This window comes from Strix uralensis, chromosome 13 (assembly GCF_047716275.1).
Source record: "Strix uralensis isolate ZFMK-TIS-50842 chromosome 13, bStrUra1, whole genome shotgun sequence".
In the NCBI taxonomy this organism is placed as follows: Eukaryota; Metazoa; Chordata; class Aves; order Strigiformes; family Strigidae; genus Strix; species Strix uralensis.
The window spans coordinates 15,623,295-15,650,205 of record NC_133984.1 but is presented as its reverse complement, the minus strand read 5'-3'; the positions used below and the strand labels follow the sequence as shown (position 1 = coordinate 15,650,205).

Genomic DNA, 26,911 nt, shown 5'->3' with positions numbered 1-26,911 from the left:
TCACTCAGACGGTTGGCTACATTCTTTACTTGATATTAATATCAGTGAAAATTTAGTAACTTAACCACTGGCATGAGAAGTCTGACTTCTAAGAGAACAGATGGCAGCAATCATCTCAGGTTAATTTTAGGCTTCAAAAATTGTTCTGAGTCAGCAAAGCCTCAAGATAAGAGAAAGAAAAGACATAACATCTGTAAAAATCTCCTACCTGTTTCCCATCCAAGGTATACAGCTTTTTGACCACTCCTGTCTCCAGTTTTATAGCTTCAGTGATATCGGTGAGAACTTGCTCAAACGAATGAGCAGTCTTCTTGTTCAAGAGCACACGGACTGCCTTCCGGGGCTTCACCCCACTGCGGATGATGGTTACCAGCTTGGGACGCACAAAATCTTTGTTCTCCTTTGCCTGGGCACTGTTGCTGCTGGCCAGAGACTGAGGTGCTTTCTGGTTGGCAGATGTCTTCACATTGACAGACCAGTTGGGATTGACATTCTTGGTGTATTCCACCTTCTTGAAGAAGTTGTCAGATGAGCAGACATAACTCTCCCCTTTTGAAAGAAATGAACACCAGTCTAATTCTAACAGCTATTACCATAAGGCTGCTGAAAACCAGACACTATACATTTCACCCCATTAATCATGTAAATAATTAATAATTGTTTTCATTAGCACTTCCATGACAGCTTGTTATTAAAACATTTTGTCTTATTTTAATTTTAGATTTATGCTTATTTAAAATATGACTAGTATTTCCCCAAAGTAAGCCAGACAGCCATAGCTTTCATCAGCAAATACATACTACCATTCAGTCACATGAACCAGGGGTTAAAAAAGGTTGAGCGTTATAAAGGTATTTAGGTACCTGAAGATGCAGCTAAGATGTCTAAAAGCACCTAAACATCAAATTCATTTAATCACCTAAAATATTTTGTAAATTTGCAAGCTTCCTCTGCACCTTTACAGACCTAGCTACTATGTCAGTCAGTCATCCCCTGCCAAGAGGATATCAACATTCATCCACAAAGTACCTTTTGTGTCATGCCTGGAAAAATAATGAAAATGTGGTACTGAATAGTCTCTACCAAAAGCAGCTTTGATAAATCTAGCAGGCGTAACAAATATACTTTGTTATAGTGTCAGTGGTTTATTAGAGGACAGACCTAGTGGCAGCTGAGATAAAACACTACACCAAATACCACTGCTTGCATTTATATGGCTGGTACCAACCAAAAATATATTAAATCCAAATTTAGACATGGTAGAGAAGGGTTACATAGTCTTGTTAGTAATTCACAAAAAAAGCCTTTCCCTCTCCCATCCAAAATTACTTTCAAGCCTTGTCTGTAATTTACAGGATCCTATCTAAGGTTTTAAGAGCACCTTAAAGGATTTGTAGGATCTTCTTTTGGGCCTGCAAATCTGATGGATGCTAGAAGAGTTATTACTAGATGAGACTGTAAAACAGTATCCCTAAGGGAATGTAGCTGTCTAGTCTGAAATGACTCAGGCTGCTGAGCACTTGAGGATGCACTGAAAAAAAAGTCAGTCATTGCTAGAGGAAGAAGCTTTTGTCTCAGCATTAGATAAAATTTTAATAGGAACTGAAGGCATAACATGGGTACCTTATGGAGTTTCTTTCAGTGTCTTATTGGGGTGATCTTACAGAATGAAGTTCTTCAAATATTATGATAGGTCTGAAATCAAAATACAGACTTAACTATTTTGAGTAAGAAAAAAATCCTTCTTCATATAAACAGACTGGCTGCTTTTCCTTATCTGTTCCCTACCGCAAACTCCAGGCCCTGGACGTCTTTGAGAAGCCTACCCAACATCTGAGTCTGGCTTTCCATTACAGATCTCTAGGGCAAAGGTGTAAATATCGATTTCCAAACAGCCCACTGATTTCCACAGAATTTTATGGTCCAGGCATGTAACATATCCAGTATAGTGTTCATATAGTCATCCTTCTGCTGACTAAATTGCATTTTTGATGGACGCACTGAGGTGATTCCTCCATAGAACATATGGTGAGACCACTAACAGCTACACAATAATTTAATAGGCTTAAAACAATGGTCTGTGTTGTATTTATGTCTTTGTTACTGCTAAGTGTTTGATGTCACAAGTAGCTATAGAAAAGATGCAGGATGCTAACTTTTTCTTTAACCTCAACTTTGTACCCAGTTTGCCAGAAAGCAATGTGTACTCATGGTGCTTACATCACCAACTGCAGTTTTTCTCCATCTCCCCAGTTGCATAAAATGACCAAAATAATTTATCAACAGGAAGCAGATAGTCTTTTTTCCCCACTCAAAATGGAACAGAAATACAGAAGGGAGAAGAGAGGTAACAAGGTTCATGATGAACAGAGTCAGTTGGCCATTTGATCAACAACTGTACCCCAAACTAACACAATAATCCCACAAGGAGGTTCTGTTGGCTTAAACAAATAATAAAAATCTATATTTGAGGCACGTATGCTGTCAGCAAAACCCCTCAATAAACTGACCATGTAGTATCCATAGCTGAAGCTCCTTAATTCCTCACATTTCTTGAATCTGACTCAACAGAAGCATAAAGATACCCCACAGAGTACCATACATTCTAAAGAACTCCCATTGGAGATACTGATTGCTTTCCAGAAGCACTGAATACTTTAAATCTCTCTGATTAATAAGTGATAAGTTGTGGTTTATTCAGCCAAGCAACACCTGGTGCAGAGGGGGCCCACACTTCTCTCCAGTTTCACAACTGAGTGTGAAGTGCAGCAAGGGGAGTTTGAAATGCTCTCAGGGAATTAGCCCTCCTAAAAACTGGAGCCCTCCCAAGCCCATAATCCCTGAGCGGCAGAGCCTTTATAAGCATGCTCAACAGAACTGTAGCTTTTTCCTTTGAGAAAAGGGATTTCTATGTTTAAATGCAACACTAGGAGTAAGTGATTTGAATGCTATTCTCACCCCTGTCCCAGGCCTCCCTGTGGAAGCTCCTGACTTCACCTGCACCTCACCCTCCCTACCTGAAAAACAGAAGTAGCAGTATCTGCCACTGAAGTGTTGCAAGGCTTGACTTTCATCTGTGTTTATGTAATACCTTGGGGTAGAAGATGTCACAATGAAAGAAAGTATATATTTGCACTGTGTTCTATAAACATGTGAGGTGTTGGAGCATATTTTCCATTAATAAGTTCCATGTTTTAAAGTAAGCAGAAGAGATTATTGGTCTGTTTGGTAGAACACTATTACCCTTAGTTCCAGCTGAATCATTTGAAATTCTTCACTGCACACCATAGCTGTCTAGTGTATTTACAACAGTGTACACTGAGGGCAATAGTGACATGAAGGCAATACTCTTCTCCTAGGCTTTGTTTCCACAAAAATGGTATTAGGTAGTTGTGTACATATATACACTGGCCTTTGAAATTATGCTCACAGGCACAAATGGAAAATGTAATCTGCCCTTTCTCACTTTGTTTCATTTAACTCAAATCCTAGCAAATATTTTATTGAATTCTAAAACTGGACAGAAATTTGCTTGGAGTGACACTTCAGAATAGCAGTTCAGGATAGCAGCTCTTCTCAGCATCATTTCTGCAGTTACAGCAGTATAGCTGCAGGGAAGAGGAGCTTTTCTTTCCTTCTTCTCTGACCTAAAGATGTAACCTGAAGCTTTAACTTAATTTAAAAATAACTTCAACTGATGTCTTCCGAAACTCATCTTATGGCCCTCAAATAATAGGAAAATTATCACTCAAGTTCCTCAGTGAGGCACATCCCTTTTACCCTTTGCCAGCCAGGAATATGTGCTATTTCATTTCCCACAGCTGAGTTTTACCCAAACCTTACCATGAGGTGGTAGCAGGATTGGGCAAGCATGGGCTGAAGACCTGTGAACTTTCCAGCTTTGAATATGTGTACTGTGACCAGAAGATCACAAAAGAGCATCTTATGGGGAATAGTGCTACCATAGAAAGAGGAGTGGTCTTGGTTTCTCTGCTACGTCTATCTAAGTCAAGCCTGTAATGAGAAGTCAAGGTGTACAACTATGCCAATCAAAGAAATATAACTGATAGACACAGCATGGTTGCAGAAGACGTGCACAGCATAAGGGGAGAAAATGGTTATGAGATTCTGTCAAAAGCAAAAGAAACAACTCCAAGAAGATTGCTCCCCAGCCCGAAGCATAAAAATCTGTGCACAAATATTTTCAGGAACACCTCTTTAGACAGCAAGCAGCTGTGTACATGTGCAGAAACCCAACTGTAAGCCATGAGAAGATATGATGAACAGCCATGTCATTACTTCCAAACAAAACCCCAAATGGGAGCCCCAAAGAGAAACACTCATGCATTGGGGGTGGGAAGCTTTTCTAAGAGTGAGAAGCATCATCCTGACAAGATCCAATCTGCTGCTGAACACCACACTATGGGCATGACAGCAGTGGTCTTAAGGACAGCATTTTAGTGCAGTGCCAGGTCAGTGCAAGATGCCCTTTCCGCACTGCGAAGCCAAAGCCCTGCAGGATGATGCACAGTTGTCATCATGCCAGTGTGCTCCAGAGGTGTCACAATTTCTATCATGTCACCAAACCAGCCAAGGCATTTATTTATTGCTTCTATCCTGCTCTTAGCAATAGATGGACTGACTGTAGACCTTTGACCTTAAGTTACAATGAGCATATTTGCCATTTAAGGCCACGGCTTGTATCACACTGAACTACTCTGGCTACAAGTGCATTACACATTACTATGCTACCAATTTGATAGAAGCACAAGGCAATTATTCAGCTCCTAAAGAAGGGATGATCTCAGCAAAGATAAGGTTTGCCTTAGAGGTTTCTTAGTGAAACTCTTAAGCTCAAGATGAGCGCTAATCCTTCAACCCTCTAACAGCAGCTCCTTATGACAACACTAAACAAGGCAGACTGAGCTTTCAGAAAAAGTTATCCTTTGTCAGTGTGCACCAGTAACTTTTCAAGTATAATGAACTGTGGGCAGAAGTCTTGCAAGAAGAATTGGGAAAGCTGGATTGAGGCCATTTTGAAAGTGTAACTGCTAACAACAGTTATTCCAAAAACGGTCTCTGTGGGCTGCAGTCAATTATTTTGGTTGTTAGCTCTGCTGTCACAAAGTTGGGATCATGCTACTGTGACCAGCTTTCATGTTCCATGGGATTTACTATTATTTCAATAGGAATTAAGTGGACTTAACACCTTGTAGAGTTCATTATATGTGGTGTTAAAGTTTCAAATGCATGAACTTCCTGCTACTTTATGCATTAAAAACGATCTTCCTCTGCCTCAAAACCTAGTCCATCACGGCAAAATGAACTCTCTGGAAGAGCTTCCTTTCTTTGGCTCTTCCACAGGGGGCTCCCCCAGGAGAGAGAAGCACCTCTTGTTCTATTGAAAAAGTGAAAGAAATGTGTGAGTACCGAATCGCCTTCAAAACCACATGATGCCCATAAAGAATTTATGGGACCACACCAGTCCTAGCGTGACAGCCAGGATGAGCAAGCAAATAAAACAGAACACAAGGATAAGTTTTGTAATATGGGATGTAATTAGCCAAGCGTCAGGACAACAGCCGTAGAAAACAATGTCACAGGTTACCAAGAGCTTCAGTATTGGACTACATGAATTTCAGTTTTCCAGGCAAACTAGAACATGCACACACTGGGTGGAGATTTCAATATACTTCCTATAAACCCCTCAGTCCCAGTACACACAAGGCTCTGTACAGCTCCAGGGTGGAGTCCCTCCTATGATTACTTTAAACACTCCTGGACAAGACTTTGGAAAAGATTCCCCAGGGCATGACAGGATACAAAAAGCTTGGAAACACTTTCTGGAATATCTCACACAGCCCAAGAACATTTGCAATGAAATCCCACTGAGAAAAACAAAATCCTATTCAGCTTTTTCTAGTGTTTAATCTGAGGCAAGAATAAATTTCAGACAAGTAGCCCAGCACAGGACAAGGGCATAAATCCACCCTTGGATGGGCCCTCCAACCACAACGCAAGGGGGCTGTGCCCTGCCTAACAGCCTGAGCATACCACGAGCTCAGACGGGAGGAGCAGCTTCAACTAAATGTTGAGTCTCTCAAGTTCTACTTGCACTTCTGCCTTTACTGACCATGTCTAATCCATGCTATATTTGTATTTGATGGGTTTATTTCCACTTGTATTTCTGACCCTGACCATACTTGCAAAGGTCACTTAATTCACATGAAATCAGCCACTGACTAGAAGCAGGTCCAAAGTCCACTTATAATAAAAAACCTGAAAGATGCAAGTACCTCTAAACCACTGACTAGACCCAGAAAAAGGCTCAGGAAGGGAACTGAACAAGCACTTGAACAAGAAAGCTCAGAGCTCTGACTTCCGTCTTTGTCTCATCTACAGACTCTGGACAAACAAGCCAGACTGCTCTTCTGCCTCTCAGTTCCTCATCAGTTATTACTGATGAACACCTTCTTCAGACCATAATCTCCCTGGGCAGGAGCTCTCTCTTACACGTTTAAATAGTGCCTTGCACTCTCTTCTTGCACGTTTAGATAGTGCATGTAGTAGGATGCCCCATTTGGTCAGTGACTCTAAATACATTGTGACAAATGTCTAATCTTTACAAGTGGAGAACGTGGCTTCAGGGGAAGCGTCAGTCCCTCCCTCCAGAGGAAACAAACCAGTCTCCACCAGTACTGAGGTTAACTCGGAGCTGCAATGGCTTCAGCAGCCAGGATTGTGTCTTGTGCCTTTCCCTCACTCTCAAGTTGCACCTCACGGTCACTTTCATTATGTCAAGAAACTGCTAGTGGGGCCACGTGGGAAAGAAGCAAAATTACGGAGTGGACTAAAAAAATCTTTTGTCCCACAAAGAGCTCATTTGTGGGACAATGGGGACAGCAAGTTGCAACCTGAGTTTGCAACATGTAGCCAAGAACAGCATTTCAAGCTGTCTTTGCTGCTGAAGTCAAGGCGTAACATCAGCTTCCACCTTTATCCAGTCCTCCATTCAAAGAAAAAGAGCAATTAGACCTGAGGCAGGGAAAATTTGCCATCTCATCACAATGGGTCTACAAGAACACAGAGGCTCAAAATGAACCAAGGAAAAGCCACCCTGTCCAGATGTCAAAGGCAACTAGATTTTAGTAGAAACTTGAATGACAATGTGAGCTGCTCTACTATCAGCTTGAGCAAGGCCGGAAAAGATGGTACATGATTTTTTAAGTATCTTTCATATTCAAGTTTTCTCACAGCACAAGGCACAGAATTAACTTACAACAATGGCTCACCAATAATCTATAAAGGCAGCTTCATATATCGACTTCCTAAAGCCTTGGTCACTAGAAGCAATTATAATATGAAAGGGAATAAAGATCACCTGGTGCTCCTTTCCAAAAGATTAATTTATTGACTAAAAACAACCATCATAGATAGCAGCACTTGGGCCCAATATCCACTCCTGACTCAGCCAAGAGAGTAGGCAAGTGGGAGATGCTGTCAGCAATTTACCTGTTGTCAGGATCAGCTGTAACAGTGCAGTAATAGGATGCTGTACTGCATTAAACCAACTTATATATTAAGGAGGAATACAATCAGTATGTGGCAAACATATACTGTTTGTGTATGTACGTTCTTGTGTGTCATAGTGCAATTACTCTGAAGTTGTTTTTCCATGCATGTACCTAGTACACAGTTATACAAACACCCAATCTAATAACATACTTTACCACAAAGGTGGTAAACCATGGTATTATAAATCAAAAGTAATGTCTTTCCCACATTGCTTTTCTACAACAAATACATAGGTCATCCCTAGAAATACGAGAATATTGTTATCATTAAACTGTCAATAACAGCATGCGGATCTAGTTTTGCATTTTCAAACACTGGATTCCTTTGTTTTCACTTTGCCTAGATCGTAATTTTCTAGCTGATGCTCTGCTGAGGACACAGCCACACAGACAATCCTATTTTTTTGGTGCCACTTCTTCAGTGCTCTTTCCAGATACCATTTTGGCAGAACAAAGCCAGAACCCAAATGTCAACATCTGCTGCCTGTACCTTAACCAGTAAAAAACATTTTCAAGAACTAGGTACCTTCTTATCTGCAGCAAAAACCCAGTGTAAAGCAGATATAGCAACTAAAGGTTTCTTAACTTCACTGACAAAAAGCAGGAAGAGTATAAAAGGAGGAAGAGTATAAAAAGAGAATTAAGAACTGCATTTTATCCTGTGGAGTTATTCCTGAAGATTTACATAAAACCTAGGACAAGCAGGACTAAGAGCTGCCATTAGAGAAAGCCTGTGGCCATATTAAGAGATCAGAATGAAACATGGCAGAACCTTTAAAATTAAGGGAGGCCACACCTCCATTCGACAGCTGTAACTGGGCTGAGAATAACTCCACTAGGACTGCATCATCTCTCTGAAAGGCAGCAATTTCTCCCAGTAAAACGCCTCTATGGAAACCAATACTTATTCTGTGTGCTTGTCCCCACAAAGTATTTTGGGGAAATGACAGATAAGGAATCCTAGGGAGAGATGCTTTAGTCAAGGTCACACAATGACTCACTGCTGAGGCTGCCCCTGCAGTTCGGTGGCTCATACATTCACATCTATTGTCTTTTATTAAAGGCAGAAAGACTTGTGGATTTTCTATAGTTGCCAAATCAGTCAAGTTATCTGCTTGGAGGAAAACATCAAGGAACAGGGAAGAGCAACTCCCCTCTTGCAACAGAGTAATCGGGATATTCCAGGTCCAAACAAAGAATGGAATATCTGAATTGCTCAGGGAAGAGGAATGCAGGATGGCTGTGGGTGTCCTCTGTGCACCTCACTTCAGCTGCACCGCCAGCAGAGCTTGCCCATGGCCCCACCTTGGACAAGGAGGCAGGACTGGCATTGTAGCAATTTCATCCTGGGGGTCCTGACACTCCCCAAGAAAGGCAGCACCCATGGTGGCAGCCCACTGCTGCAGAGGGAGCTCCCCAGGCACAGACAAGGCTGGCAGCTGAGCTCCACAGGAGCAAGCCTGCCTCCGGGCCACCCCCTCTGGACAGAAGGACTGATTTTTGACTCATCCTTCATCCCACAGTCCAAGTGACACTCAGAGGAACAGACACACTGACACCCTCTCTAAATACAGGGATATACTCAGGCCTGCCATGAGCATCCCCTGCATGCTTGGACCTGCCACACAGGGGATGCCTTCCCACACTCCCCCACAGACCTACCACAGCAACCCACCCTGCCACACACAGTCCCTGCAGAAACACTCCCCAAATACACCCCCTTACACCCCCCCCATCTGAACATCTCAATACACCTCTCTTCCATCCAGACCCTGCATGAACCATATTCAGACACCACACGTGAACTCCCAACGCCCTTTCCACACACATCACTATGCAAGAACCCCCCCCCAGCACTCCCCCTTGCACACACACAGCCCAACACACCTCCTCACGCTCCCTGAGCACAAACCCCAACACACACCCTCAGCATGAACCCCCTCAAGGAATCCAAACATCTTCTCTGCAGTTAACCCTCTTTACACCTTACACACACACGTATAAAACCCCCAAATTTCACCAGGTGCAACCTGCCTAAAACACCCTTCTCCAAACACACACCTTGTTCATTAACTCCCCCCTCTAAACACACTGTGTGAACTCCCAGTGCACCCCTCCACACACTCCCCAAACACTATAAAAACCCCTAACACCCCACCTTTGGCACATCCACCACACACACACTGCATCCACCTCCAACACCCCATTCCACACACACTCAAATCCCTGCACAGCCCTGACCACACCCCTATACACACATATTGTCCACAAACCCCTCAAAACACCCCCATACACAGAGTGCGTAAATCCCTCTCACCTCCATTACACACACTACATTCATCCCCCAGCACCCTTCACTTTTCCATTCATACCCACCCACCCCAATGGGAAACCCACATCACTCTTCAGTCACCCCCTGCACCCATCTGGGACCCCTCCCCACCCCCCAGCCTGGACAGTGTGGGGACACCCTCAGACAGCCCCCCTCCCTCCCCCAGTGATGGACACAGCCATGTCTAGCCAAGAGTAAGACACACCCCTCTAGCTCCACATCTGCACCCAAGCAATCTGAGGGACACCCCAGCGAGGGGCGGGGGGGGGGGGGGGGGGAGCCCCTGCACTGCCACCCTTTCCTGCACCTCTCTGGAAGGGAAGGCAAACGGGTGGGTTCAACATTGAGGGGCAGAAGCATCCCCATGCACCAGAAAATGTGACCTTAACAGCAGACCCAAGTGGTGCAGCCCCCTTCCCACCCCGCCTCCTCACTGCACCAGACAGCAATGCTAATTACCTTCTTCCAGCTCATCCATGCTCCCAATCTTCCGTGATCCATCGATGGTGTAAATGTAACGGACTCCCTGAGGCAGATTAATGTTGTCGGACAGGGACCGGGTCAGGTCAGCCAGGAGAGCATCAAAACTTCGGAAGCGGTCAGAGGACACGGCATATACAATCCCCTTGAAGTAGCGGTCCCCGTTGCGATAGAAACGTACCTTCTTGGCTTTCTTCTCATTACTCAGTGCCTGTAAGGTCCTGGTTCTGTAGAAGCTACAGTGAGCACTGTGAGTGGGGCTGGGCAACCCGTTCATACGTGAGCCTCTCATGTTTCTGGACGCCTTGTCTCTTTCGTCAAAGTGTCCAAAATCAAGTTCCATAGTTTGGTGAACCCTAAAGATCTGAAGCTGAGCAGGAAGGAGATGGGGAGAGAAGGAGTGCAAAGGGACAGGTTAGAGCCAAGCAGAGCCACAATCCAGAGAGGAAAGCGACACTAATGCAAGAGCTGTGTCTGGAGCAGGACAGATGCATTTGGGAAGCGCTCCCTCCCCTGACCCAGATTTGTATCGATTCTGGTGACTGAGGGTAGGAGGGGTCCTCGCATATTGAAAGGGATCCAACTACTGGGGGCAGGGAACACGTTTCTAGAGAGCTGTCTGCTCGTGCACCTGGGAGTTTTCAAAGTGCAGTAAATTGGGACTTGGGGCCAAAGGGATACATGGCAATCACAGCTCAGCCCCAAAAAACTCATCCAAACACCAGTTGGCAATGAATTAAACCTCTGAGCCCTGTGAGGTTTCCTTTGGCAACAGAAAACAAGGAGATCCCAGTAAGTCAGCCCTTCAATCTGTCGAATCACGGAAGGAACCAGAGCATCTGAATGTTTAACATTAGAATAAACTGGCATTTATGAAAGAATGGTCACAGGGGAATAAGCAGTTTCTTTGTGACAGCCTGTTCAATAAGGGTTAGCAATGAGATCCAGCCCACCCTTCCCCCTCTCCGCAGCCCCCTCCTAGCCCATCAATCAATTCCCAGGACCAGCCTACATCTCTAAGAAGAAATGACTGGAAAGAAAAATCTGTCATTGAAACGAGGCTTCGATAAGCTCTTTTCAGCCTGAGCCTCCTCTGAATTGCATTTCTGCTCCCGTTTAATGAGGAGAAGAAAATAAAGGGGCTATTTCCACCCCCCTTCCAGCCTTAAGTGATTTAATTGCTGGAAGTGCCCCTGCCCAAGGGACACGCCGCTCCTGCTAGCTCACCTTTCATTGTTCTGAGCATGGGGGGCTCGCAGCGCAAGTGACTACTACAGAAAAGCTGAGACTTGAGCTGACACCCAGCAAGCAGGAATTTCCACACCATCTCTAGTTTATGCTCAAGAACAACCTTCCTCCCCCACCAAACCCCAACACAAAAGGAGGAGGAACCCCCAAGCCTGCAATAGAAAGACCCTTCCACTCCCCCAGTACAACCAGGAACATGCAATCCATGTATGTTGCTTGCATGTTAACAGAAGGCAGAAAGGGGATCTACACCAGCACTTGGCAGCCAGGTATAAATCTAGGAAAAGCTGTTGCTATCTCTTCCCCACCCCTTACATTTGCCAGAACGAAGCTCCTTCCCTGTGTTTTACAATGTCAACGTGACCTGTGCAAGAAAAATCATTGTCTCCAGTCTGCAGTAAAGCAGAAGATGACAATGCAGGCGATCTCCACAGAAACCCCAAGTTGGGAACATTTTCCCCACGATGCCAGTTGGGGTAGATTCAGTCTGGTGTCATGCAGTGAACAATGAAACATCCAAGCAACTTCGGGAATGAATCAGAGGATGCAGGGGGTTTTGATTTCAAAATGAACTGCAGATGCTGTAAGGTACTAAGAGAAAGATTTCTCCTTTCTGTCTGACATCTGTTACTTTTCTGCATGCAAGTCACTCAGAAAAGCTCTACTCACCGGTTTTCAGCGCGCAGGGTGGAGATGCTGAGAGAAAGAAAACCAGGCTCACTCTGCCTTTGTTGTCTGAGCTCCAAGCAAGAAATTCCTGCCAGGGTGGATGAGACGCCTCCTAGGTCCTAGTGCCTTATTCCACCCCTTCACGGTAACTTTGCCTCAGTGGTTTTTACTCTCATCATCAGTCGTCTGCTTGCAGTCTTCTCTGTATTTGAGAAAAAAAGGGTGTGTTCATTCCAGCTCTGGATATGTTATGCTAAACAAAAAGTTTAAAGGGGCAAGTTTTGGGCTGATGTTCTGAAGGATACAATTTTCCCCTTGGCTCTAGCCTCACCAAGAAAGCATCTGGCCACACTGAGAAAAAAAAAAAAAAAAAAAAAAAAAGAGCATAATCGGACTGATGCAGCAAAATTATAGGATTACCAGTACAGGGAGGTCATGGCTACAATCCTACAGTGTGCTACAATGCTGGCACAAGCCTCTCATGCGTTAGGGAAGCAATGAAGAAAAAAGTTGGCCAGTGGAACTGGGCACAGTCCTGCTCCTGTACTGGTTTTACACAACATTCATGGTTTACACTGGCAAGCAGAAAGGGAGAATTTACTTGGTGGTTCTGCATGCAGTGCCCCTGAATAATTTTCCTCCGTTAATATTGGACACAAGCCAAAGCCAGAGCTCTGAATCCCAGTTCATTCAAATCCCCAAGGGGTTCAGGATGGAGTCATTCAACACAAGCTTAACCCAACAGATTCAACCTGGCTCATATCCCAAACTAAGAGAAGTTTATTTTCTGATTCCACTGCAGGAGGACTCAGCTGTTACAAAATTGTACTGGGCCCTTTCACTTTGACAGTGAAATCTTTCACCTGCTTTCTGGATGAAGATTTCTCTCCTGCAGTCAGAAGAGCAGCACCATTAACCCTGCTCCTAACCCCACTGGTGCTGGTCCCATCTTTATTTTAGAAAAGAACGAGATTTGGAAATGGGAGGGTCTTCCCATCTGTAGAAGGAAATCTGCCCTAACAACGCTGTGTCTGTTCTGAATGAAAACATCAGATTTTGTCATTTTGGCACATCACAGCAATATCACATTTACACAGAAAAAGTTAGTATATATTCCAGCTCTGTCTGCCCTGTACATGATAGTCCAGGCAACACCGATAAATGCACTGAAAGCTCATCTTTGTTTGCCAGCAACTTTCACACGTGACATTTGTAAAGTTTCTTATTCCCTGAAACCATCCTTTTATTCAAAGGCTCCCATGCATCCTCCACTACAGCTGTTGTCTGCTCCCTTCTGTGTTTGGTGGAATCGCTACAGAGGAGACCACAGCTCTATTCTCCTTCCTCAGGAACTAGCACTTGAGAGGACCACAGGAAAAAGCAGGGTCTGTGCTCTCCAGGGCATATTTCAGTAGGTCTCTGGATGCAGAAGCAAGAGTTCGGTGGGACTTTAAGCCTTCTCCTTCCCAATAGATCCCATTTCAAATTAGATAATACGTGGCCATTCATCAACATGTGCTTAATCTGTCCAGGATTAACAGTTCTTCCCTATACCACAATGCTGTTGTAAATATAAATTTATTCATACTTTAAAAATGTGCAAAGATACAAATCATTATGCATGTGCCGAGTACAGTAACAGCAAGAATAAAGAAAAGGAAACCTTCAGTGGTCTTCAGTGGTGCACAGAGCTTTGACAGAGAAGAGACAGACTGGGATGATGTCTAAGGACCTGGATACTACCCCAGGGTAACCTAGCAGGATCATGTAAACCCATGCAGTCAGTGGAATTGTACAATTTACTCATCTCCCAAGTTTCATTTGTTTGAAGAGTTCTGAGGACAGCAAAAGGTCTCAAACAGCATGAACAGATGGCTCTTGACTTCTTTGCACATCTAAGACCATACATGCTAGTGAGAAGATGAAGCATATCTATAATGTCATGTACATGTCTGCTCAGGACACTGCCAGAAGCTTTCTGGAGTGCAGGCACTTCCTTTTAAAAGCAGAATTACTCCAGCAAGAGACCTGGTATTTGTTCCTGACTGAAGGATAAGGTTTCTATAGCCAATGATGGTAATGTTCATCTTAGGTAAAATCTCAAGTTATTCCTAAAAGGTGCCCAAATCACCTTCAGTACAGTTGTCCTCCTTTAATCCTGCCACAAGACAAGAAGGATCTCAGCAGCCAGAGCATCATCAGAGGTAAAGAGCCCTGGAGCCAGATTGATTTCACGTGCTCACAGTGGATTCTCACCATATTTGCTTCTTTTCAAATGATAACAGGTTCACCTTGTACTGCAGACATTGGCTGGGCTACGCAATAAGGCATAGAAATAAACAGCTCCTTCTTGATGAATGCAAGGGCCTGCTCCTGACTTCATTTCTGTTGGTCAGGCACAAGAGCTTCTTTGCTGGCCTTAAGGAGTTAATGCTAGTCAAAACCTATTTACATCAGAAGAGACTCACCCCCTGAGACACCATAATCTAAACCATTTTAGGCAGCATGAGTGATTGAGAATTGGAAAGAAAATTCTTCCCATCAATAGTTTCATCTAGCTAAAAAGGAAAGATAAATTTAGCTCTTCAGATTAAATTATCTGCTTTAAATCAGGTGAATCATCTTTCCTCCAGGAAGCTAACATCTAGACTTTTGCCTGTGTATAAAGACGTGCTTGTTGACATTGCTGAGCAACTGTGATACTTTGGAAAGGGACAGACTGCAGGTGAAAGGCATGACTGCTTTGTGCCAACTTCTTCACATACACCTAGAAAATCCAGTTTCTAGCATTACTAGGAGTTGCAGTCTTAAGCTGTCTCTATGTCAATGTCCAGTTGCTTTGCTATATGTCATCCTGACTTCTATAAAAAATTGCATCTGATAGCACAGCATGTTCTCTGCTCAAGATGTAAGTTAAGGTGATAAGTAGCTGAGCTCTGGCTGCACCACAGATGAGAATTCTGGAAAAATTTAAATCAAGTGATCACTGCTTTGAAGGCAGTCTTGGATCAACATTTTCAAGTCAGTCTATTTAGATGCACATGTTTAATTATATTCCTTATTTTAATCTCTGTTCTTCTGGACTCTTTGAAAATGCCATCCCTGATTGCTGCTTTCAAAGCTTTGCTTAATGTGAACTTATACACCAAAACCCTCTGAAATGACAAATTACTATTTCAGGGCGCTGCCAAATGTGTCAAGGCACTCAGAACTTAAAGCCCATAAAGCCAATGGCTCAGTCTTGACCCTATAGAGCAACAGGTTTTAAACCTGAACCTTCAAAAGAGCTGACAGTTCATTGAAGAATTATTCTATATCAGACTATAGAGTTAAGTGTCTGCTACATAATACTATGAGCTAATAAGCAATGGGGACTTGGCAGACTCTCACCACACAACATTTGTTTCCTTTGGAGATTTATTTTTACAGGGACCACACACATCCGAAAGTCTTTTAAATACCGATGCTAGTGAGCCAAAGTCAGCTCAGCTGCTGGGGAGAGAAGGGTGGAGGAACACCTCCATAGCATAGTTTCACTACTCCAAGCCTTGTAACCATCTGCAGAGGCTGTTAAAACCTTGAAGTCAGAGGGCTGGACGCTTCTACAGCCTGAATCACTGGAAATCCCAGGGAGCAGCAGGGACAAAGTTTTCAGTCTGAGGAAGGAGGAGAGGGTGGAAAGCAAAAGCTGGGCTCCAAGGCCACCTCCAGCAGCTGGCTAATGTGGGGGTCCTCACCTGTGGCCCACAGCACCAGTATCTTTTGGGTGAGACCTGTCACTCCTCCAGACCTGAGATGCTGTGCTGAATCAGTGCATTTCTGCTGCAGCCCCACACTCTTGACAGATGCCCTCAATCTCAGCAGATGACTTTGCCTTCAAATAAGCTCCTGCTGAAATTTGGGAGAAAGAGGCCTTTACATCCTCTGAGGGATAAACAGGAAGCAGGTTGGAAGCGAAAAGGCCATTTCCTGCACTAATAAGCCCTTTGTAAGTATCTGGAAATGATGCAGCTCATAATGAGTTATTCGATGAACTCACTCAAGACATTTCCAACACAACCAGATATGAGAAAGCATTAAAACACACAACAGTCATCCAAAAGAAAAATACCTTTTGCACTAGATTTATTCTGGCTCCATCCCCTCTCTGCTACAAGCAAATCACCACAATCAGTAAACCTTTCCCAGCTGAAAGCAAATTCCCTGATAGCAGAAAATGAAGCACCCCCACCCAGTACACACCCCATGATATCTTGGGTAAATCCTGCCAGCCCCAGGAGTTCCACAAGCCAGAGTCTGGTGGCAGTTCAATGGCAGTGTTTCCCTTAACAGCAATTTGCAAAGCTTGCAAACAGCCATGGAAATGTCTGCCACGTGCACTGCCTGTACCCTGGGGGACATGCAGAACCTCACAGAGGTTGTCAGTATATTTTTGCTGACCAAATTATGTATGATGTATAGTCTGCAAGTCCCACCCAAGGTCATGACAAATGGAACCACAAGAAATCCACATCTGCTTTCTCTGAGGTTGTCCATGGGCTGCGTCACAGTAGTTAGGAGACTCATGACCAAAAATTTAATAACTACTTGATATTTTAATTTCATACAGTTATTCTAACTGAATACAGCTGATTGCCAGCTTCTCAAAATGCCTGCTGAATGTAACATTGGTCTGAAGGACTTTCCTGATGGAATATTAAATGATGGAAAGGAAAAATCCCATCAAAGCCATCATGGGGGACCATGTCACATTCAAGCTGAAAATATGTTTCCTTTCAAACATAGATCCTCTCTGTCACTCTGAAGGCAGTGACAGTGAAGTCAGGTAATACTGGGGCAGCATTTGTGAAAGATACCCAAACAGCCCATCGTACAAACTTAGAAATCACGACAGATCATTTCAGAAGTTTTTTTCCACAAGAGACCTCCATCCAGTACACTCAATGTCATCCCAGACTAAGCCCAACAGAGGCTACAGAATTAGCCAATATAAGTGTCCTAGGCAAATACCTTCTCATTATCAAATAGCAAATGCATGTGATCTACAAAACTAGCATTTTAAATGATGCCTTCAGTGGCTTTAGGAGACATTAAGAGCTTTTGAGCTCTGACATTCAGCATGACACAGGACAAAGACTAGAGGTCACAAGAGGGCAAATCACACCAACCTGGAGTTCTCATAGCCTATCTTGGTCTCACTTTGAACTTTAATATTACAAGCATTTGTCAGGTCCAGGCACCCCAACACATTGCCCATAGGTAGTCTTGATTCAGGCCCACACTGGTTTTGGAGCACACACCCCTTACTGGTAGAAGGCCCACACTCTGGCACAGCCTGTGTTTGTGCCAACACATCTGGCCTCTGGCAGCAGAGCACGGGTGCTGGAAAACTCCCAGGGTAGCTATAAAGCTCTAAGGAAACCTGTCTTTTGGCAGGAGATGAGTAATCAGTATTTAGAGTGTGGATTCTGGCTGAGCTCAGCTGTTGTGTAGAAGCTTTGAGCTGTCAGCTACATAGTAGGAATAATTGTCATTCAGCTTGCTCACCTCCTTCTACCAGCAGTAACAGCTGAGGGAGAGAGGCAGCTCAAAGGTTTTTACACTCTCCAGGAAAAGAGAGCAGAGTGGGGGAAAAGCGCTTTTGTGCTGGTGTTTTTTTTGTTTTCAGGGGATGTTTCCAATCTGTTTTATCCTAAAACTTCACAGAGAACAGTAATAAATGGTGATTTTTCATGGCTGCACATACTGCTTAGCTATTTTGTCACTGTTCTTCAGGCACACATATCATTTATCTATAATAAACTATTGATGATCATTGCTTTGCATCTGTGTTGAAATTTAAAGGTAGATACAGCAATGAAAACTCATTTAGCTACATAAAAAAACCCACTTACCTCCTCAAAGTCTCATGCAAATTAGAATACACAGCACACTGAAAGACCATTGTTTAAACATCAATGAACTGAGATTTTTTGTTTGCATAGCTGCAGTCTCTCACTCTAGAACGACCCAGACTCATCGCAGTCAGGCAGAATGGAAAAACAATAAAACACATTATAACATACAAGATCAGCACTGACATCTTCAGTCCTCTTTCTTCAGCAACCAGAGCCCACACTGCAAATTCTATCCTAAACTAAACCAAATCTGATTCTTCTTCTCCCAGAATTACTACCAGGCTTTGAAAAGCTGGTCTTGCATGCAGCAGTCAGGAATACCCTGTTTATTTCTAGTACAAGGCACCCTTGAGCACTGAGAGCATGGAAAGGAAGCAGGTTCCAAATACATGCTGACATGCAAATCCCTGTCCCTATCAGCTATTGATGTATCCAGGGATTTTAGATACCTTCTGAGAACCTACATAGAGCTACATGTATGTTTTATGTTTAAAGCAAAGGTTACAGTATGGAAATGCTGTCAGATGCTCTGCCTTCTAAACAGCTCTATTTCAAGTACTGAAACTCTGATCTGAACGTCTGCAGCTCTTCCCCTGTTCCCTCCATGTATACCAGAGTTGTGCTGACAAGTGAGAGATGGCTTCAGGCAGAAGTTCTCTTCCTTGTCTACAGTGTGACCATCAAGAGACAAACACAGGGCATCCTCCTGCTCCATTAATGTCCCTGAACAGACACACTGGAGAGAAACATCTCATCCAGCAGGGAGACAATGACTATCAGTGCTTTGGTGCTGACCTTTTGGGAAAAAAAAAAAAGTAGTAGTCTTTTTTTTCTTTTGAACATCTGCAGCTTGCTGAAAACTAGATCATTGATTAACATCACAGGGGAGTATTAGATAATGATTTGGGAGCTATTGGCCTGGAATCTGACACCAAAAACTCCCCAGTGCTGATTCTGATGCTATTTTATCTTCACATTATGCAGGTTCTGTTCATTAGGAAACATTCCCAATGTAAGATAAAACGTTATTACACACTGCTCACAGATTATTTGTTCTTTCTCATTAGATTAAATTCCCAGCCTGTAAAACTTTGTGAACCACAGTATAATTGAACAGGAGAATAAGAACCATACAGACCATCAGGACGAATATCCCAAAGTTTGGATCAAAAACCAGATCAGAAGAAACTCCTGGTCTTGTCTGAAGGTGTTGTCAACTACACTTCTGATCCAATGAGTTCTCATAAGGGCTATCCAATACCAGCTGTGTAAACACTCAAATTGAGTAAGGACAGTAGGGGCTCAAACACCAGATAAAGCAGGTTTCCATTTAAGACTCAATTCTAAGCCGTCATTGGTCACCACAGAGCTAGAGCCAAAAGGCAGCTACTTGCAAGCCACAAGGAAATATGAATGTTTCTTGTTGACCTCAAACTCCAGAGAAACAAGCCCTAGAGACACTTACTGTTGAGTGTGTAAATGGGACCTGCTCTCCTTTTACTGTGAATTTGAGGATGGTCTTTTCATGGGATGCATGGGGGCAACTGGCTCAAGTCAGAAAACCAACTGATGAAATGCTGTGATAGTGCAAAAAACAAAAAAAAGAGGTTCAATCCTGGCTAGCTGCAAGAAAAGGGTATCAGTGGCAGACTGGCTTTACCAAGGGCCCTGTGGGCTATAACCACAGTCCCCTTCTCCCTTAGCATCAGCTAAACTACAAAGCCAAGGGCCCTCCTGCAGCAATAGGCTTCAGCGCCCAGGGCTGTGTGTACACTGTTAAGTTCCAGCAGAATGTCAACACCCTACTTTTATACCATGGGATGAGGGTATATTATTATGTAGTTGCTACAGCCATTACTTTTGTCTATCTCCTGCTTTATTCTAACCACCAGAGAAAGGCAGATCAGTTGACTGCAGCCCCACTACAGAAACAGGGTACAGCCATAAATACTAACAGACCATTGTTTTGTTCTTTGTATCCATGAAGTGCTTTGCTGCTCCAAGTTAAATTTTTATTGTTTCCAATTAGAAATCCAAATGGCTTGTTACATTAGGTGACTTCTACTCCCTAAGCAACCCAACAAATATTTTCAGTTTGATCCTTACAGTTGTTAACCCTGAAAGCACACGAAGCACTCTGCTCAAATACCTCTTATTCAAGATTAATTCAAGGCTATAATATGAATAGCCTTTGCATGTCTCCTGGGCATGGTCATGACTTGTTTCATTGTGGTCACCCTGCAACGATCCAGCCCTCAGCACTGCTGACTGGCCCAAATCTCCAGTTTGTGGGCTAAGTCTGTAGACATAACCCTGAAAGACAATTATGAAAGGCAGTGCTTGTCTCACTTTTAGCCCACAGAAGCCCAGTCATCTCCAGGCTAGTCATGCCAAAGATCTCATTCTCTTCTCTCACTTCACTTTGGGGTAACCATTTTAGGCCTCCTTCCTTGCCCCTTCCATAGATGTGTGAAAGGAGGACCTGCAGAAAGCAGTCTAGTTGTATTTCCTGCAGTGCTGATCACAACCCACATCGCACACACACATGTAGCAACATCGGTGCACATTGGCTCCTGGCGAGGTTGGCAGATGTGACAGGAAATATTTGTGAGGCACAGATGAGTAAGTTCAGTGCACAAAGGGTACCTCCACTGTGCCTTGCAAAGCAGCACAGACCTGCAGAGTGCCCATGCGAGCTCATGTGCTGGCCAGCAAGGACACTGTAAGGGCCAACCTGCAACCCTCATAGATGCGGTGTGCCACTTCCACATGCCACCGGTGCCTGCAAGACAACAACGATGCCACCCTGTGGTAAAACTGAGCATCAGGAGTAGAAACAGTCATCCCTGTTCAGGGGCTGACCAGTTTGGAGTGACTGTTGTTCAGGACCATGCTGTTGGGTCCCTAGAAAGGAGAGGAAGGACACATGGGGATGACAAGCAGTCACCATGCTCTAGTAGCAGCACTGCTGTAGCTGTGGGCCATGAAATCCCAGGAAAGATTTGGAGGAACAATAGCTAGTCCATCTTTTGTATAGACTGCTATGGCAAGAAAGAAATTTAGTCACCTCTCCTTTCACCCCCTTGGCATGGCAGCAAGAAGTCAGGAGAGGAAAGATCCTGGCTTTTTGGCTTGGTAATATGCAAAGACACTGCAAACTCTGAAGCATACCCACTGCCCCCCAACCCAGTGAGCAGTAGCACAGGTCCTACCCAGATACAAAACTCACAGCTGTGTAATGGCTATTCATTATCATAATATGCAACATCTGTTCATCACATTACATCCTGCTAGAGGTAAAGTGATCACATGTAATCAGACATTCAGGTAAAGCTGAACAAAACATTTAGTATTTCATGATAATAGATTTAATTCAAAGGAACTGATAGCTGATAGTCTTGTGTTTCAACTTCCTCTTAGTAATCCAACTCCTACAACTTAGTTATTCTTCCTACAAGTTTCAGAATAGATGTAGTGGGTTTGCTTAACAAGGTTTTGGTAGCAGGGGGGCTACAGGGGTGGCTTCTGTGAGAAGCTGCCAGAAGCTTCCCCTATGTCTGATAGAGCCAATGCCAGCTGGCTCCAAGATGGACCTGTGGAAAGGACCCATGCTGGAGCAGTTCCTGGAGGACTCTCTTCCATGGGAGGGACCCCACTACTGGAACAGGGGAAGAATGTGAGGATGAAGGAGCAGCAGAGACAACATGTGATGAACTGACCACAATCCCCATTCCCCATTCCCCAGCACCACTCAGGGGGAGGAGGTAGAAAAATCAGGAGTGAAGTTGAGCCTGGGAAGAAGGCGTTTTGATTTGGTTTTTATTTCTCATTACCCTACTTCGATTTGATCGGTAATAAATTAATTTCCCCAAGTCAAGTGTGCTTTGCCTGTGACAGTAATTGGTGAGTGATCTCCCTGTCTTTACCTTGACCCAGGAGCCTTTTGTTATATTTTTCCCCCTGCGTAGTTGAGGAAGGCAGTGATAGAGCAGCTTGGTGGGCACCTGACATCCAGCCAGAGTCAACCCATCACAATCGACTAAGCATGCACTTCCACGAGCCTAACAAGGCAAACTCAACTCAGCAAGCTCACCTAAGCCCATGAGCTTTGAGCTTCTCTCAAATCATCTTGAATGGCTAAGTCAGGCCTGAACCGCTGCTTCTTGGCAATGATGCAGATAGGTTTATACACACCTTTCAGTTTGCACATTGGGATTTACCACCCCTAAAGTGGAAAAGGAACACAAACATACTCTGGTTTTTGCCTTACAGGATCATCAAAAGCAGAATGGCCCTTGCTTAAACTATACTAGCTTATCATCTGAGCTATTTCTAAGGAACACAAGCCCCAGAGATTGAATTTTAGCTTAGTCAATATGGCATTGAAACATCAGCTGTAATGTGATTCAAGTCAGACTAAACGCAGGCTTTGCAGAAGCTAATTATTGTTTTGTTTCATGTGGCCCATTGGGTGATGATAGTAAGAAACCATTTCAAATTAGAAAAGATGCTAGGAACAGGCTCCTGACACAACACAGCTTTCTTCCCTTTAATGCAAAGTCTGCTAAGCCGGTGCAGACAATTGGTTGAAGGACTTCTAAAACACTTGAAGAAAATAAGTTATCAGGCACTTTTATTTCAGGCTTGCTTGATCCCCTTTTGTAGGTGTCCTCTTTGCTACCCCCAGTAGGAAGCAGTTAAATGCAGTGCCAGCAGGTGGCAACCCAATAAGAGTTTGTAGCAGCTGTATGAGCCATGCAGGCCAGCAGCATGGCCAGCCAAAAGCATCTGCTTTCCTGCCTCAGCAAAGTAGCAAGAGGATCACAGAAGTTCTGTGTCATTGCAATTAAATCTCTGAAGGAGCTCAAAGACTAAAGAGAATATCTGGGTGTCTTAGACTTTAGCCAGCCACTCTGCAGTAGAAACACCTCCATGGTATTCCCTGAACAACCCATTTTGACAGCCTTTAACTCATTCCATAAAATTCTTCCTAATTTCTCAGTGCTAACACATGAGAAGTTCACACCACATGCATGTGGTCACTGACTGCTGAAACTTAGAAGTGACAGAGTCTCCCTTTTTACTTCCACACCGTTGCTGAAGATTAGATGCAAGAGTTTTCCTTTGAGCAGCACTGTCCAAAGCACAGCTTTGAATTCACACACATTGGCATTTCAGGCAGCATAAAACCACATGCACACAACCCATTTTCTACAAGTCCCCATGCCCAGGATTTCCTTTTGGCTAGCTCTAGAAGAACTCCTACTTTATGCTGTGAATAGCTGTTCAGGCTCATTTCCCTCTTCCTTCAACAACTCGTGCTATTAGGTGGTTAGGGTTTACATGCAGAAAATTATTTCAGTATTGCTTTAAGCATTCAGAGCCTTCCTGGATTTTCAGAGGCTCTTAGGTAGCAGGTCTGATGTTCCCTGCAGAGTTCTGGTACCATGTCTTTTGAAGCAGCAACACAGTCACAGGACCAGCATGCCCAGGGACATGTCAGAATCCCAAGGACTGAAGCTAGAGCACAAATTCAGACAAGCCACAACCCACAAGCTTTTCATTCATGTTTCTGTCATTAGCTCAGCTCTCTACTGAGAAAGAACCCAGCTCAAGATTCCTGCTTGCTGAGTATGTCTTACCAGCCTGGCCTATACAGAACACATGAGGAATATCTGTTTAAGATTAGAGTCCAGTCTATTCTTGAGCCTGTGCTTCTGCATTTACAAAGGGGAGAATTTAGATTGGAAACTGTGAAGACTGCTCAGCCTTCCCAGCACTTGAACAAACCCTAAACCAAGGCACATGCTTCACCAGCATAAGTTTTCTTGAGAAGGGATGAAAAATATCTCCACACAGGGTGATAACTACCAGGGCAAACACATATGGAAGGACCACCTGAAGTGACCATTTTGGAGTCATTAATGGGGAGTGAGCTGTGTAGCAAGGGAGGAGTTTACAGCAACATCTAGTTAATCAGTAGGGTAGGAGATAAGCAGTCCCATTCATTGAACTACTGATGAAGCTGGTGCTTTTAATTAGGAACTGGAGTTGCTGTGTTGGAGCGCTGCTCACCCAGGATAGAGATTAGCAGTAGTTTTATGTTAATTTATATAGGCTGAAAAGCTAGCACTTTTAGGAGACCCATTTAGATTTCAGAGAGGGACTGCTTATTAATATTCATCTCAGCTACTATAAATATATTTCTAATCCACTGCAGGATTTAGTAGGTTGTGGGTGTGATGTGTCACTGGGTATATTGGATTTGTTACAGAGCAGGGGTTGTATTGGGTCATGTGGGTCTCAGAGCAGGAGTGAGCCCAGGCTGTGACAGGGATGGATGCTAGCTCACTAGCTGTATGATGTGAAAGGTGGAGTATCTGTTTCTGCTACAGTGGTAGGAGCTGGACATGTCCCAGGAGAAGCACACATGATGTCTCATAAGCAGCTGCCACAGGCAGCAGTCATTTTCTCAGTCTGTTGGCCTTCCCATATTTCTGGCTTCTCATGCTAACTTCAAGTTACTGCTGCTTAACAGAGAAGGCAGATCTCAGCTTTTTCTTATACTTCTTCAGGGGCTCTCACAGCAAAACTGCTTTGGAGCCTCTCATTTACATCTTCTCAGTCTTGTGTTTCCCAAACACCTTTGTACGTCCTTTTGTCCCAAAGGGATGTAGATAACTCTAACCCAGACTATACTTGTTAATATGAATCAATTACCCATCACAGTTTCAACTTTGCTACTCCCTATCAAAACTCCAGTCTCCAGTTTAACAGCCACAATCCAACTGAATATAGACGTCCCAAAAGTAGCACTGTGACTGGCTCAAATCAGTTTCAGCCACAGCAGAAGCAAAGTAGTCATTCCTTTGGCTGCCCTATTGTAAAATCCCTGGTGTTTTCAAAGTGTCCAGAGGGTATACAATGGGATCCATGAGCAAAATCATGACATACAAGACCTAAAGGCCTAGATCCAAAGAAATAAGATTTCTAGAGTACTGAAACAAAGAACACAACATGAACAAAATTATACCATTCCAAACAACCACCAGTAAGTTACTCAATTTGGGACAGGCTGCATCACATAGGCTGGCAGAAGAGCTTTTGGTTCCTTTATGTTCTGCACACCAACTGGAAAAACCAGCCATAGGGTGGATAAAACTAAGGGTGAGCAGTCCTAAAGTGATATTCATCATCAGACTAACAACACTAAGAAGTGCTACTACACCTTTGTTAGAAAACAGTCTGCTTCATGCCTCAGTCAGGAAGTCCTGGAGTAGATTGAGAGTGACATTAAGGAAAGATGTCTTAACTAGCAGAGAATACATCCTTCAGAAATGAAGCAGGCAATAACTCATTCTAGTATAACTATTCCCTGAAGTAAATAGCATTGGATTTGTTTCTGGAATAACTAGCTCATTACCTCAGCCTGTGGCAGAAGCAGCAAGTGCCAGCCATCTGGAGTGCTAGATGGCCCATTGCCAGCATAGCTCTGATGCTTTGGAAGAGGTGGAAAGCAGGGGTGAGTTAGAGAAATGAGCACATGTACAGCATAGGCAGAAGGGAAAGCAAGGGAAGGAATGTGTAAGAAGAAAACTAAGGAAGAGAGAACTACTCTTAAAGAGCCTATAATTGATGTCTAACTAAGAGCAAGCAGATGTTGGAAACAAGTTTATTTCCAGTCTGTTTGCTAGCATGAAGATAGGGGAAGAGGTGAGCTAACCAGAGAATAAGACTAGAAAAAAAAAGAGCACCATTCAGGAGAACACTTAATCCACTGCAGTGAGTCAGGAAATCCCCATACAGTGAAAATCCCCTGACCTAGACACCAAAACCACAGCAGGGGCATCACAATGCAGTTCTTTGCCATACTTGCAGACACAAAGCTTATCTCCCTTACTAAGGGAGCCCAGGGTCTCTAACATGTAGCACACAGACTTCCTATGGACTCTGCTTGGTATCTTTAACAGAAACCATCACACAAGCTTTCCTCACCTTGTTCTGATATTACAACATAAAAGGATCTCAGGTGAAACCAGGTCTTTTGCACAGCCTAAAGCATTTCTTCCTTTTCAGATTAAAACCCAGTACTACAACTAGTTTGTCAGCACACAAACAGATACTGTCCAGCTATATACAGGTACTTTGTAGGAACACAGGTACAAAAAACCCCACAAAACTCAAAACCAAATACCAGTATCCTCCCTTCCCCCAGTCAACCTACAGAAACAATATTTACCACATACAAAAAGAAGTCTTAAAGTAGTGAATACATATGACTTTAACAGATTAGAAAAAAACCCCACAGCATTAGAATTTACTAAACAACCTACCTTTTAGTAAGGGTTTACATACCGTTTAAATAGAGGCTTGCTAGCAAGGATTGGTTCAAAGCAATGGCCAGGTGTGGCCATTCAGAGTACTTAAAGGAAATGGGGTAAGATGAGTTCCTTGTTCTTTTTCTAGTGATTATGGATGCTGGTAAAGTAAAGCTATGATAGAGAAATTGCAACACTTCAACAGCATGTAAGTGTTGTAGCAGCCTGCTATGTAAGAAGCCTATTTCTCTTTTCTGCCATTATGGGCTCTTAACATCTGAGCTCTTTGTGCTGTAAGGGGTTACAGTCAAAATCTGAATACAGAAGTCAGGGCAGCTGTGTTTGCCTTCTGTTGATGTGAGGATATCAATCAGCCTATAGTACTCCCCTCTG

At 43.6% G+C, this 26,911-nt stretch overlaps 1 protein-coding gene and 1 long non-coding RNA gene across 2 annotated transcripts in view; both read right to left on the bottom strand.

Annotated features, from left to right (window-relative positions):
• The window catches only part of DCX (doublecortin), a 76,918-nt gene extending 64,575 nt beyond the window's left edge, over positions 1-12,343 (bottom strand). The window contains exons 1-3 of the mRNA XM_074882791.1: positions 12,304-12,343; positions 10,366-10,756; positions 209-549 (exon numbers count right to left, since the gene is read on the bottom strand). Of these exons, the coding sequence (XP_074738892.1) occupies positions 209-549; positions 10,366-10,729 (705 nt within the window). The 5' untranslated portion in view covers positions 10,730-10,756; positions 12,304-12,343. The remainder of the gene's footprint in view (positions 1-208; positions 550-10,365; positions 10,757-12,303) is intronic.
• LOC141949269 (uncharacterized) overlaps positions 1-26,911 on the bottom strand; it is a 191,895-nt gene that overhangs the window by 156,313 nt on the left and 8,671 nt on the right. The gene's annotated exons all lie outside the window — the stretch shown is intronic.